The 15099-nt window shown below is 40.5% G+C and overlaps 1 protein-coding gene across 1 annotated transcript in view; it reads right to left on the bottom strand.

Moving 5' to 3' along the window:
• OXCT1 (3-oxoacid CoA-transferase 1) overlaps positions 1–13636 on the bottom strand; it is an 81040-nt gene extending 67404 nt beyond the window's left edge. The window contains exons 1-3 of the mRNA XM_065739946.1: positions 13417–13636; positions 9988–10096; positions 8532–8622 (exon numbers count right to left, since the gene is read on the bottom strand). Coding sequence (XP_065596018.1) covers positions 8532–8622; positions 9988–10096; positions 13417–13494 — 278 coding nt within the window. The 5' untranslated portion in view covers positions 13495–13636. The remainder of the gene's footprint in view (positions 1–8531; positions 8623–9987; positions 10097–13416) is intronic.
• Positions 13637–15099: the final 1463 nt, after the last annotated feature.

The following is a 15099-nucleotide window of genomic DNA, read 5'->3' as shown; positions in this document are numbered from 1 at the left end:
ACACTGATACAAAAGTATAACTCTCCCCCTGCAGCCTGCAGTGCAGTACAGGTTCCAGTGTTGCATGAAGGCAAAGAGGCTGAGCAGTGAGCAGTACCAGCATATTCTTTTCCTATCACAGCATTCACAACAACTACAAAGAATAAGATCTCCCAAATGCATCCATAACAAGGACTATTTTAGGATTTGGCAACCTACTTCTACATATACTCAAGCAATTTGGAAACCACATGAGGAAGTAATGCCATCATTTTATGGTATGATTTTCTAAATTTATTTTATGTACTCTAGATGCAAAAACATTTTTAAAGATTTTTCCACTCCTCAACTCTGCCCCATAAAAGAAATCCAGCTCTGATGTAATACCATACAGTGGCAAGTGTCACACTGCCAAAGCCTTGAGAAATGTGTGCCTGGAAACAACCTATATTTCTAACTCTCTACAGCAAAAGCTTCCAGCACCTTTGAAATTAAAAATAAAATAAAATTAAACTAAATTAAATTAAAAAAATAATAATTAAAAAAGGAGAATGAAGAGTTTTGGGGGAGGGAGGACAAAGTAAGAAAAAATAAACAAAAACATAGGCACCACTATGTGAGTGCCATTCAAAACAAAAATTGTAATAAAACCATCAAACTAACTTCTCTTTATGAAAATACAATGAGCCAATATAACATATCAGCTATTTGAGAGCAGTTTAATGGGGCTTTATAAACAGAGTACAGCACAGCAAAAGAACATGTTAAATAAGTCTGCAGAGTTTTATAGTCAAGCATTTTAAACTGTCCACAAATCACTGCTTCCTATGCATCATTCACAAAGTTAACACTGCTCTTAGTATTTTAAAATTTACAAGTTATTCAGCAGAAACAGGCAGACACAAGACTTCCACATGCAAAGAATATTCTGATTGCACATACACATGAGAAAGGGATGGTAACAGATGGTTTGTAATTAATAAAGAAATTTCTGCCTCCTTTTACAAGATTAATACTGTTTACTTCCACAGTCTAAGCAGCAGTTACTGTAGCATATTACCCTTAGCAAGACTTTGCAGATCTCCCTGTCCAATGCCATTGAGATATGCTTGATTCTTTCATATGCTGCGGGAAAGTATGATCACTCAATGAAAACTTTGAACATAACTGTCAGAAAGCTCTTGTCATTTCCATTCTCCATGCAATTTTTCCTTCACTGAACATCTCTATCCTGTAATAAAATTTAAAAATGACTACTGATTCAAGGCAGTTTCTTTCAATGTAAGGTTGTTTGTTGTTTTCTGTTTGTTTCTTTGTTTTTGTTTTTTAAATAGTGACTGTTAGCTCTCCTTTTCCATCTTGTGTTGCTTTCTTGGTCTTGGACCACAAAAGTTTCTTTGAATTTTTCAGCTTTGTTTGCACAGAAAACGTTGTCCCAAATATAATTCTTGCAGGTAACGCCCTTCCTATTAAATAACAGGAAAATATCCTTTACTGAGGCAAAGGAAAGGAAAAAAGTACATTGTGTAAATGTGAATCTGAGTTCAGCCCCTTAAAAAATAAAACAAAAGGTGAGCATAATGAACACACATTACCCTGAATAGGAAAAAGGCACAGTAGAAGATTTTCAAGTTTTTACACATGCTGTTAGAGGAAGAAAAGTGCTAGAAGTCACTGATTATGAAAGGTTAATATGTACATTTGGGTATTGTACTATCAAAACATATTGGTCAAAGAAGAGCTCATGTGTTGACATATCTGACTTTCCTCCTCCTACATTCTGGGGATCAGAAGGATGAAAGGGTAATTGCACCACCCCTGGAGTCCATGGATTGAGAAAGAAAGACACGTAATAAGAATAGTTAAGCAAGGCCTAACTCAGGCAAAAGCTAAGTTTTCCTGAAACTTCCTGGAAAAAAATAAATTAAAAAAAAAAAAAGCATTATTTACGTTAATCTACTTCTAGAGAATGATTTGTGTGAAACCACTAGTCAGTTGCTTGAGATACATGACAGTTTCTCTCTAGGCATTTGGCAGGTCAGAGTGTTGCACAGCTATGCATGAAACTTGATAATGCACAGACCTGTTCCAGTGCTAGAAAACTTCCTGGCAAGAGGACAGGAGGGGGAGAGAACGAATTTCTTCCATCTCAGTCCACTTAAAAGAGGCTTTACCTTGTCTCTTTTACTTTGTAACTTTAGCTTTTCAGTTTTCAAAAGAACGATTATGTCTCCTGCTATGCTCACATTTCCTGAGCAAGTCCAGGTACACACCCAGACAAGAGGGATGGACCACTAACTATATCTTTGGCACCTCTTATAAAAGCTGTTTGAGGCTCACAGGACCATGCTAACATTGGCATAAAATTTGAGCAATGTGAAAAAAGAACATAATTGAAGAAAGCAGATAAATTGCTGAGTTCTTAGTGATGAAAATACACAGGCCCCCACACCTCCACCCACCCCCCCCCCCCAAAAAAAAAAAAAAAAGAAAGAAAATTAAGAAGTGTAATCCTGACAGTATCAGATTGTGATTCTTTGTAAGATCTCTGATTGTTTTCTATTTTGGACTCTCAAAAGACTACATGGGAAATGAGGGGAAGTTGAGCAATGAGTTAGCAGTGAAAGGAAAGTTACAACCAGCCACTCTCCCAGGACTTTTATCCACCCATTCCAATGAAAACTGGTTAATGGAAGGCAGAAAAGAGAGGCAGAAGCCGTGCCAGATAGGGTGACTAAGGGAGAAGGAAGAGAGGAGCACTGCAGATCATGTGTTAAGGCAGTAAGAGGTAGGACAGAAAGCAAGGCAGGAGGGCAGAGCCCCCAGAAACTCTGGCAAATGACTAAGTAAAAATAAAAAAATAAAAAATAAAAACAATGCACCATATCAGTTTCAGCAGCCTGGAAATGCTCCTCCCTGTGAGAGTAAGAAAATGGAGTCTATGGCTGGTGGGAAGCATGAGGACCAGGCAGGTCAATTTGTTACCATGACTAAGCATTGGATACCCTCAGCTCCTTCTCCACAGTATTTGTACTGTACACTTCTCCCTCCATTTCTAAAGGCTTCTTAGGGAAATTCTGTCTTCCCTACCAATGACTTTATCTCAGCTCTAACATCAGAACAAAATAATAGTATTCTTCATTGGTTAACAAAGAACCATACACTCACTCAGGTTGGAAAAGACCTTCAAGATCATCAAGTTCAACCACACTAAACCATACTATCCTTACTCTAACCCACCTCTAAATCATGTCCCTGAGCACCGTACTCAAACAGATTTTAAACACATCCAGAGATGGTGACTCGACCACCGCCCTGGGGAGCCTATTCCAGTGCTTAACAACCCTTTTTGCAAAGAAGTTCTTCCTGATATCCAACCTAAACCTACCCTCATGCAACTTGAAGCCATATCCCCTTGTCCTGTCACCGGTGAGAAGAGACCAACCCTGCTCTCACTGCAAACACTTTTCAGGTATTCGAAGTCAGCAATAAGGTCTCCCCTCAGCTTCCTACTCCCCAGACTAAACAGCCCGAGTTCCTGCAGTTGCTCCTCACAGGGCATATTCTCCAGGCCCTTCTTTGTTGCCTTGTTGCCCTTCTTTGGACCTGCTCCAGCACCTCAGTGTCCTTTCTGTATCTAGGTGCCCAAAACTGAACACAGTACTCAAGGTGGGGCCTCAACAGTGCTGAGTAAAGGCAGAGGATTACTCCCCTAGTCCTGCTCACACCATTCCTGATAAAAGCCAGGATGCCATTGACCTTCATGGCCACCTGGGCACACTGCTGGCTCATATTCAGCCAACTCTTTATCAGTACACCAAGGCCTCTTTCTGTTCGACAGTGTTCCAGCCACACTTCCCCAGGTCTATAGGGCTGCCTGGGTTGCTGATCAAAATGCAGGACTTGACACTTGACCCTACTGAAACTCATACAGTTTACCTTGGCCCACCAATCCAGTCTATCCAGGTCCCTTTGTAGTGCCTTTCTACTCTCCACATCAACACTCCCTCCCAACTTGATGTTGTTATCCTCCTCTAAACCACCCCGTGCTCACAAAAGAAACGCAAACAAACAAAAGAAAATACTGTACACCAATATAAGAATGACTAGTGCAGACATCAACGACGACTCTAATGCATAACAAATAACTTTTACAAAAAGAGCAGATACAAAAGATTCAAAAGGCTGGTAATGCCTTCTAAGTAGACAGCTTGAATTTGTGATAATCTGACATCATACTGTCAATGTCCTTTAAAAAGATCACCCAGATGATTAGTAATTAAGAGACGTTTCTACTTTTTACTGTATGTAAAACTCCAGTGCTCTAAAATAATGCATACCTAAGTCCCAAAAACAGAAGTAATTCAGAGGGAAGTATGCAAGTCAGACCACATGTACAGCTACTACAAGTAATGGACTCAGTTTTGCATAGCAAAAACTCAGTCTATTGAGATGGGACAGATAGAATGAAAGTGCTGACATCAGAATGAGATTATACCCAGAATAAGTTGACCATTTCAGTAAGTTAGACAGTAAGACAATTAATTAAAAAAATAGCAATTTGAAACTAATTTATTAAACTGTCACTTTAAAATATATGTCTCTGTTGACTGTTACCAAGAACATTTGTTGCTGTTGTTGTAACACAGATCCCGAAACAACAGGCTTGAAATACTGCACTATAAAAGCCGAAGCAAAATCTGGTCTGAAATGCTGAAGTCCACTGAAGTCAGTATGTAAGAGATACTATGAATCCACAAGGCAGACACAGGCTAGAAGGTACTGCTTGTTAATCATGACTGTGCTGGAAATTTACTGAATCAAGTTCTAAAGCAAGGATATACTGAGTGTAATTAATCAAATTTAAACAGCAACGAAGCATTCTAAATAAAAATGGATTTTAGAAATCTACTGAGACAGAACCCTCTGAATTAAAGGATTCAGTCAAGTATCATAAAGGAAATACTTAAAATATGAATAATATTGTCAAAGCAAGTTATAAGAAAAGTGTGAGAGTTTGTGTTTTAAAAGCACACCTACCCACTATAGAACCTTTAACTCTCTCTCCAGTTCACAAGTTCTATCTTCCCTTGCAGCAAGCTGTGTAAATAGCAGAGATACTGGATATTTGTATTGCTTCCCTTTCAAACACTTTGCCTTGTTTGGCTTGGCGAATGAATAACTACTCAAACGCGCCACTCCACTGGCTAGTGAAGAGTTTACACACTATGGCAATGCACAGCTACAGGCCGTATGTTAAGCAGCATCCAGTTTCTAACTAAGGTGCACAAAAGCGCTTCATACATCACTGTACATCCTGCCCTTGCCAAGTCTTTCACAGGTAAAAAAAAAAAGTACATAAAGACTTCACCTTGCAGCAACAAAGATGAATGTAGGAAGGTCTTGGAGACAGCGTCTTCTCCCTCTTTCACCTTATCGCACAGTAAGGTGTGACCTTGTGAACACATCACTCCCTTTTAGCTGTTTCCATACACTGCCAAGTATTTCTGAACTTGGCTGAACCTTTCTCCTGCTCTCCAAGGCAAGAAGATTCTAAGATGCTTTAAATGATATTATTCACTGTGATGAAAATTCCAGTTTTATTAATGATAACGCCTGTGATTATTAATGGTAACAACTGTGACCAGTTCTATCAGCTTAAATTTAACTCTGCTAATTTCAAAATAAGTGGTGTTGTTCAATACACGATTAAAAACTAGACATCAGGAAAACCCCAAATGTTCTCAAGCATTTTCAAATCACCATATATGCTATCTCCTACAAGTAATGCCTAGCACAACTGCTGCTCCAGCAGTCCCTTGAACGTAACAGGCACTAGCAGCTGCACAATATGGAAGAAGGATGCAGGCACGAAGCACTTTTTACATCTGATGGTTGATTCAAGTGAAAACAAACACTACTTTCCCAGCAACAAAGAAACCAAAATTTTGTTTTTTGTGAGGTCAGGTCTCCAGCCACAGAGACACAATATTTTTCAGGGCAACTCTTTCAACACAATTTAATACCAGCCTACAAAATCACCAACTAAATATAAATTGAGAGAATACAACACAAAATGTCAGCTGCTCTGTTGTATCCCACCATTGCTTCTCTTCACTTCGAAGCCCCCACCTGTCTTCCAAAAGTATCCATGCTCTCATCCAATTTACATAACTGTGTATCATTCTGAAATCAGAGTATTAGCAAGAGTGACTGATCTCTTCTACCTCAGTGGCCTTTCCTCTCATAATAGTAACAGTTTCCAACTCTCACATTTTTAATGACCAAGAGACTGAGGGGCTACAGCTTGTCTATGTGCTGATGAAAGTTATACTTATTATCCATCAACAAGCAACCCAAGCAGGAGGCAATGAAAAAAAAACAGAGTTAATGCAGAGTGAACTTGAGCCTAAGCTGTCAGTTTTTCATATACATATATATACATATATATATATATATTTTTACACAGACAACATACATATGTGTAGGAGCAAAGTCTAAAATAATCATAAAAAGAAAAAAGCCACAACTATATTACTATCAAAATAAATACAGAAATATACTATCAATTTTATTTTTAAGACAGACAAAGCATTCAAACAGGAGATAATAACAGTAAGAACCCAAACAAAGGCATAAAGATCTCATACTTTCATCTAGAAGGAGTCAATTCGTAGCTAAGTGACCTTCTATTAAACATGTGACATTTCGTAACATAGCTTGAGGGCCACGTACTTAGGCAACTTGATCTGATATACACATTCAAATACTCCGGAATTGTCAAGATTGCTCTAAAGAATATTCCAAAATTGGTAAGATTAGATATCTAAGAAAAAATATTGACTTTGCTCAAATTTATTTTTTATAATATCCAACTTTACAAAATAATATTTTGTAAACAGTAATAACAATACAAAATTTTTCAACACTTTTCCCTTTATTACTAATGCTAATTTCAATCTGGGTGTTGGTAGTAGCTTAATTATCCAGGCAATACTAAATAATATTAGTTAACAGGAGTCAGAATTTTCTTTCTCTAATTGTTGAATCTTCACTTGGAAGGGTAATACAAAATTTCACAGACAGATTTTTTGAGTTTCCTTGTGATATTTTACATGAGAAGGGATAATGACTTTGAAAACAGCTTTTCTGTGTGTTTGTTTTTCACTGTTAAATGCTACAAATGTTTTTTTTTCTCCGAAGAAGGAGGGTTTGATATCTATTGCTGTATCACAGATAATCAAGTTTTTTACACCTTCTTTCTACCTCACACACTCATATCCCTTATTTTGATGAAAGCACAGAAAAAAAAAGTTTCTTCATGCTTTTATTTTTTTTCCCCTATTGCTCTCTCCACAACTGGATAAAGGCTGAACTTCTACAGAGAGAAAAAAAAAAAAAAGGGAGGATTTCAACCCTTGGAAAAAGATCATGACTCAAAATACCATGAAAACAATATAAAATACTCATTATGATTACATCTGAAATGCATCATTCAAAAGTAAATAGTTCACAGAAAATGCAATAACACAGGAATTACCTTTCACTGAAAATATGCATCATTGAAAAAAGCAAGAATTCTCCCACACCAGCTTCCTTATCGCCTGCACTGTGTAACTCCAGTATACCTAGTGGTGAAAACCTTCATATTTCACAAGGCAAGAGTTTGGAACGAGCCCCCTAATGAAAACAATTTCTAAAGAATGAGGAATGCTACTAGGAGATATTCTTCAAATCTGCAGTGAACCAAAGAACACCAGAATTATTTTGTTGTTGTAGGTGACATTTAATAGGGTAAGTCACTGAACCAAATTTAGGGCCTCCTGCAGATGTGAGGAGATGAACATCAATCTTATTGAGCAGATCAATTTCAAACAAGTCACTATATTCTGTATGTCAGAATTTTTATTTAATTTCATTTCTAGAATAATGCACTTTATCAGAATTTGCTGCCATTATATTTTGGTGTGAAGACATGAGGATTCTGAGCAAACAGCTTGATTAAAAGTTAGTCATAATTATTTTATGTATAGTTCCTCAGTTTCTCATTATTTTCACTTTCAATCTCACAAGAATTTCTCATGGGCAAACATTTAGAATAAATTTAAGATACTCCAAAGAAGCTTTCCAGTCTTCTATTATTTATATTCTCAACTGTTGCAGTGAAGTTTTTTTCTTTTTTTTCTTTTTAAAGTAGCATATGTACAATAAAATGTTGTCAGAAAGCACTGAAGTACAGTCAAAGAAAAATTCCTATCTTTACAGACATACAAATCACTGATACTTTCAGTTACAATAAACCAGTTAAATATACAGAAATACACATAACGCCTGTAAATACCTACAGCATTTACAATTCTTCCCTGACAGATTTGAGTATACACAGAGAACTGTATTCCTAGCTCATTCCAAAAATAACACTTTCAAAAACAGCTGCATCAGTTAACATGAAAATGCCTACAATGAGAATACTTTTTCACACATATCAGCATTCTCACAGGAACAGAACATTTAGGCTGCATTTATTAAGTCACAGATACATGTATACCTACCCTGCATTGTTACTGACTGCTGTAATACCCTTTACTCCAGTCTTCAGTAAACCCCCAATGAGATTTTCAGGAATCCCACACAATCCAAAACCTATGTAAAATGAAAAAGAATTGAAAATGTAACAAGAGTTTGAAAATAAAGGCTTAAACTGAAGTGAGAATGTGAACTGGTTAATTAAAAAGTATTTTCTGAATAGAGAAGAAACACCTTAGCTGACTAAGAAGGAATAATTCTGGAAAGAGCTGCACCCTAGTACTAGAATCTCCAAGTCAACTAGGGCTTCCAGTCTGGATGAAAGCAATTTACCATTAGATGTCTGCTCATTTGCAAGTGGCCTTTGAAGCAGGGCTCCAAGATCTTGTCGCTCCTGACACAGGTCTTAACTGCTCACTGCGTCTTTACACTCATTAGACCTCCTCGTTCTGCCCAACTAACCTTCAGTTCTTCACTGTACAAAACAATTTCAAATAGAAGGAGCAAAGATTTCTCCCATGCAGCATAACCTATAATTAAGTGATAAAAATCTGGGAACATTAACCACCTAAGGAAGTTCTGTAAATTGGAAGCAAGACAACCCAGATCTCCACCCAGCTTGAGGCACCTTGTACCCCAGCTCATTCCTCATATGCCTAAAACGAAACAAAATGGTACACTTGCCTAAGGCCAGGGTCTAATACTATGATTATCAGTGTTTTGTTTGCAACTATATCTCAGATTTTCATTTGTTTCTCTCAAGCAGCAACAAAAATAAAAGACACCAATTTTTCCTATTTGTCCTTCTGCATTACTACTGTAATTACTACTGTACTGTTTCCTGTGTTTTACCATATTATATTCATTACTCTTCTGCAGTACTAAAAATCAGTTATATCAAGCTAAATATAGTCTTTCAGTAGTTTAAACACAAGAAATTGTGAAAATCACCAAAATATTCAAAAGCTCTAGTCACACTGAAAGCTAATGTGACCCAATTTCTTAACTTCTGGAAATATGACACATTCAGAATAATGTAGTACTTTCACTTCCCACAGCCATAAACAGCTTAGGTGATTTGTTCAAGGTCACAGAGAGCCAGTGAAAAGGCAGGTACAGATACAAAGCACTACCCTAAACATACTCTAATCAAAACTCATTTCTTCACTGTTTGAAATAATTGTGTTAAACCAAAAGAGCAACTTTACTTTCTCTGCTCAGATTGGCAAAGTTGAAGTCTAATGCCTTATTACCACAGAAAAACATTTAAGGGTTTTCAAAAGCTTTTTTCCCCTCTCCTAAGAAATGGGAATTTACTTACTGATAAGGTCTGTCCCACAATTAGCAGAGTTGAAAATTTCTTGTTTAAAGTACCCAAACAAGCATACATGTTACCAAATTAATTAACATTAGAAGAACCAAAACAAAAGTATTTCATCTGTAGAATAAGAGTTTGTGTTCATAAAGAATTTAAGTATTTACCACCAACAAGTATAGTTGCCCCATTGGGTATATCTTTTACAGCTTCGACAGGATCAGTATAAAATTTGGTGTTGCGATGACAACTGGTAGAAAAATAGCATCCAAAAGCCTGGAACAATAGTAAAAGAAGTGAATGAACATATGATAGTTCTGTAATTATGACCATGCCCCTGGTTAACTAAAGGTGGTGGTGTACATAAGAAAATACTGCTACTACAAACACTGAATGATTGTGGAAGGATGGAGAGAGGACTTGAAGGAGACAACGATAAATGGGTTCAGCTACCTAAGAACATTCACTCTGCTGCCTCTCTAGCCCCAGAAATGACATAATCCACATTTCATGACATTAATGTGTTCTAGACGCTTTAAGCCTGCATCAAGTGGACAATATTCAAAAAGATTTTGGAATCTCATCCACAAATGTTGAAGAATTTTTACTTACTGTAAACATATTCACAAATGCAATTACAGAATCACAGAGGTTGAAAAGGACCTCAAGAGATCAGTGAGTCCAACCCCACTGCTAAAGCAATAGGTCTACTCTGCAATAAGTCACACAGGTAGGCATCCAGATGGGTCTTGAATACTTCCATTGAAGGAAACCCCACAACCTCCTGGGCATCATCAGTACTCTGTTGCCCATATAGTAATGAAGTTCTTGATCATGTTATTACAGAACTTCCTGTGTCAAAGTTTTAGGTCATTATTCCTTGCCTTATTGCTATGCTCCTCAGTATGAGTTACAGCAACCAAGAGACTGCTCTCATTCACATGTTATTTCTTGTAGTTTCAAAGGTACCCACTCACTGAGTATACGAGATGCTCAAGTAGAGCCAACATCAATACAAATTCATAACAGAGTGGCAAAAGACCAATGTGCAGTACAGAATAGTAGTAACCAGTTGCCCTTTGATGGCATGAACCCTCCAGGAGCCTCCTAATGAGGGTCTCAGACATCTCTGTGACAGAGAACAAGCTAGAATCAGGGAGACTGACCCAAACACATGAAGGAGGAAGGGTAAGTGTGAAATCTACACTTCATAGCACAGCCTTTTCACAGAAATCATTATAATTCCTCTACTGTACTCTTAGATCACAGATATCCTAACTCCTTTTTTTTTTTTCTCCTTTTACTATTTTCCACTATTATCATCATGGATAAATACCAGCCAGAGCCAATGCTCCAACAGTGATAGATTAAGTCATCACAATCTCAAAAAATGGGGAGTATTTAGAGGTTCATGTTCTAGCTATTGGTGTTCCCACTGCCACTTCTAAAGTATAAGTGGAAAATTATGGAGAGAAAGAAGAATCAGTAAACAAATAATATATAAGTGGAAAATTATGGAGAGAAAGAAGAATCAGTAAACAAATAATAAACAAGCTAATCTATATACAATTATAAAGAGAATGGCATTATTCTTCTCTACATAGTTGTCCTAAGATTCATTTACAACCAGGGCTGTAATCTTTGGCTCAGTTTCAAGATTACACAAACTGCCTCCCTTATAAAATTAAGGCTAGAAGGGTTTACACTGCATATTAAAAAAACCTTTCTGAATGAAGGCTTATTTCCTTCCCACTGGAAACATTAATAGCCCCCTGCTTTGATGAGCTCAGAAAAACATTTCTAAGTGGGAACTGTAATATTGAGAAAGAGACCCTTCTCTACGGCATTATGGCCATTTCCTTCAGAAATATTTTTTTCAGAACTGCAGTCAGACTGCAAAGCAAACACCTTCGGGCCCCATATGGTAAGGTTATGACAAAAGAAGCAGTGCTAGCAGCATCAGGCACTTCAGCACAACTGGGCTGCAGACAGGCAAAGTAGGGCAGCTGAGCAGAGCTGGAGGGAGGCTGGGTACTGCTGCATCCCCATACTCACACAGATAAGAATGGTCTTAAGTGACCACGTGGTAAATCTTCCTAACTGCCCATAACAGTAGGGAACAAAGAAACAGTATATGTTATGTATCCAGCATGCTGGCAGGCTGGATGTCTCCAATGAGGGTTTCCATCCTACTACACTAAGTATGTTTTTCTCAGTCCTTTCCTCATTCACTATACCATTTGAGAGAGCAACAGGCTGTGACTGCACTGAGCTGGAGAAGGAAGCTGAAACCCCTGAACACATCTGCAAAACTGGCAGCCCAGGTTCACAAGGTGTTTAACAGTGTTTTGGTTAACTCAGTAGGCAGCTTGCTACCCTTTGTAGTGGGATGAAATCTCAGAGATCTGGGGGGGAAAAAAAAAGTAAAACCTGTGGGTCAAGACAGAGATGGTTTAATAGATCAGGAAAAGGGGGTGGGAGGGGGAATAATAAAAAAGAATACCTAAGATGAGTGATGCACAAAGCAACTGTTCACCCCTTGCTGAACAGTGCCCAGTCTCTGAGCATCAGAAGCCCCCAGTCAACTCCCCCAGTTTTACTGTTCAGCACAATTCCACGTAGTGTGGGACACCACTTCGGCCAGTTTGGGTTAGCTGTCCCTCTTCTGTCCCACCCCAACCCCTCACTGGCAGGGCAGTGTAAGAAGCTGAACCGTCCTTGGCTCTGTTTAAGCATTGCTCAGCATGTGCTAACTCACTGGGGAGTGATCAACTGTATTCTCACCCTAAGTCCAACACACAGCACCATGTCATCCAGACACCAAGAAAAACTCTACCAGAACTAGGACAACTTGAGAACTAGGACAACTTGAGAACAGAGGAGCTACCAGAATGCTCAACCAAAGGGAAGGAAGCTTTGCAGAAAAGCATGAAAGAGAGGGAAAGCAAACAAGAAGAGCAAAATTCACAGAAAAGCAGAACTGCATCTTAGCATAATAAGGACTAAAAAAGATTATCATTTGTTCATAAGGACATGATGAGAGACAACTACAAGCACCAGAAAGCAAACAAATCAGCACAGCAACACTAAGAAAAGCCGTGGGTACAGCCACCTGGGAAAAAAAATAGTAATTAGATTTTACACAGGCTGGAAAGCACTAGGGCGGCCAGGTTTGGCACAGCCTTCCCTCCCCCTGCGGATATCAGGAGCGAGCCGCCAGGCCGCGGAGGGCCGCGCTCCGACACCTGCGCCTAGTACCGCAGCCCTACACCTGCAGACAGCGGAGAGCACTGCCCGGGCAGAGAGCGCCAACACACAAAGCGTCGTCCTGCGGCCAGGCAGCAAGAGAACCGAACCCGCAGCCCGGCACAAGGTCACCGCCCCGCAGCCCGCCACCAGTCCTGCCGCCCGCCCTGCTCCTAGGGCCGGAAGCGTCCTATTCATGGCAAACAATTATCATTAAAAAACGTTAAAAAGCATCCCTACGCTGACACGCACGGGCGAGGCCGCCCGTAGAGGCGGCGAGCGGCGGGGCGAGATCCCGCCAAGGTCACGGCCGCGCCGCCGCGAGACGAGCCCGCCTCGCCGTGCTTTACCTCAGCGCCCCATGCTCGCCCGGCGGGAAGGAGGATGCGGCGGCCGAGCGGCGGCAGCAGGAATTTGTACGCCGCCATCTTCGCGCTGCGCGGCTCTCGGAGAAGGAGCGGAGGGGTCGCGGGAAGAGCCGAGCGGGAGGCGGCGGCCGTCTGACGGCGGGCAAGGCGATCCAAGCGCGCTGAGGACGTCGGCGCGGTGTCACGTGTACCGAAGGAGGGTGAGGGGCTCGGCACCGACGCCCACTGACGTCGGCTGCGCCCGAGGCGGGGCTGGTGGAGGCGGCGCGGCTCGACCCGGCGCCGCGAGGTCCTCTGCCGCACCGCCGCTGCGATCTGGGCGTCCCCCGGGGCTCGGCCCTAGGCGAGCACCGTCACGGTGCTGCCCCGTGCCCCCGAGGCTGCCCCCCGCCAGCTTCCCCAGCCTGCATCCCGCGCGCTAAGAAAGAAAAGCCGCGGTCGGAAGTTCGGTTCTTAAACACACTCCGACTGACAGCAAACGTGCAGGGAACAACGGGGAGTACTAATTAACGTTACAGGCCATCCCCGTGGTGAACTGTTCTCTGCTTCACTGGTGATGCACCACTGTACAGCAAGACAGTTTGTGCCAACAAATACATCCTTGCAAAGTTTTCTTTGAGGACTTCAGATGTGACAGGGGTGCTAAGTTTCTTTGCAGATCCATCTTTTCTTACACATCCAGAGAATGGGACCCAACCAGCTAGTATTCTGTCCTGACAGCTCCTGATCAGTAATTGAAACCATGAGCATTAAACTTACAGATGTGGGCTTCGAATGGTTAAGTTCCAGATGCGGAGCCCTCAAGGTTAGCCAGTCCCAGGCAGCACGTGGTCTCTACCAGGCAGCTAGATGCTGTGTTTGGGTGGAAAATGTTACTAGAATAGATGTGTACTTGTTCAAGCAGTCACATGATGTGAACGTTTTAGTGCAGGCACTAAAGCATGCCTTCACCATTATTTATACCTTCTAAAAATACCCCCCAAGTAAACAGCTCATATCATAAATGCCAAATGGAAAAAAGATTTACAGAAAAACACAAGAAGCAAAGTAGATGCAGGAAAAGAGAAATCCCCCCAGAAAACACACACATCATGTTAAGTCACGTTCCTTGTGTGTCACACTGCTGTTCTTGTTTCCAGGGTACTCCAGCACAGCTACCAGCTGTGCTGTACTCAGCTTTTTTACTCTAAGAGAGTACTTGTGGTCTCCCTCAGAAGTGTTGGTGCATATCCATCTCATTTTGGTCAGTGCTGGTCCATCCTTGCAGGTGCTGGCCTGTGAATTCTGCCAGCAGCATGCAGCAGCTGTGTGGCATTGGCCCCTGGCACACCACACTACTGCACATGCTTCCTACTCGTGCTCAGCAGTGCTGATGCAGCCACAGTTCACCTAACTCACAAACTGTGCAGACAGCAGTGCAGTTTGCCTGTTGGGCTCTATGTCAGTAATGCAGGCAAATAAATGGGCCAACTACTTTGTTTCATTTGTCTGTTCAGGGAGAAGAACCAGAACTGAGATGAACAACTTCATTTCTACACAAATTTTATAACATTTACTTATAGTTGACCAAGATAAGAAGAAAGTAATTAAAAGATCCTGTGCAATACCATTCCAAAACGTTAAGATCCTCTCATAGCATTTACAGGAGATATAAGTTATCCAGAG

Source organism: Cyrtonyx montezumae, unplaced genomic scaffold (genome assembly GCF_038088225.1).
Source record: "Cyrtonyx montezumae isolate F1298 unplaced genomic scaffold, pur_monq_1.0 scaffold_25, whole genome shotgun sequence".
Taxonomy (NCBI): Eukaryota; Metazoa; Chordata; class Aves; order Galliformes; family Odontophoridae; genus Cyrtonyx; species Cyrtonyx montezumae.
This window is presented reverse-complemented; position numbering and strand designations above follow the sequence as displayed.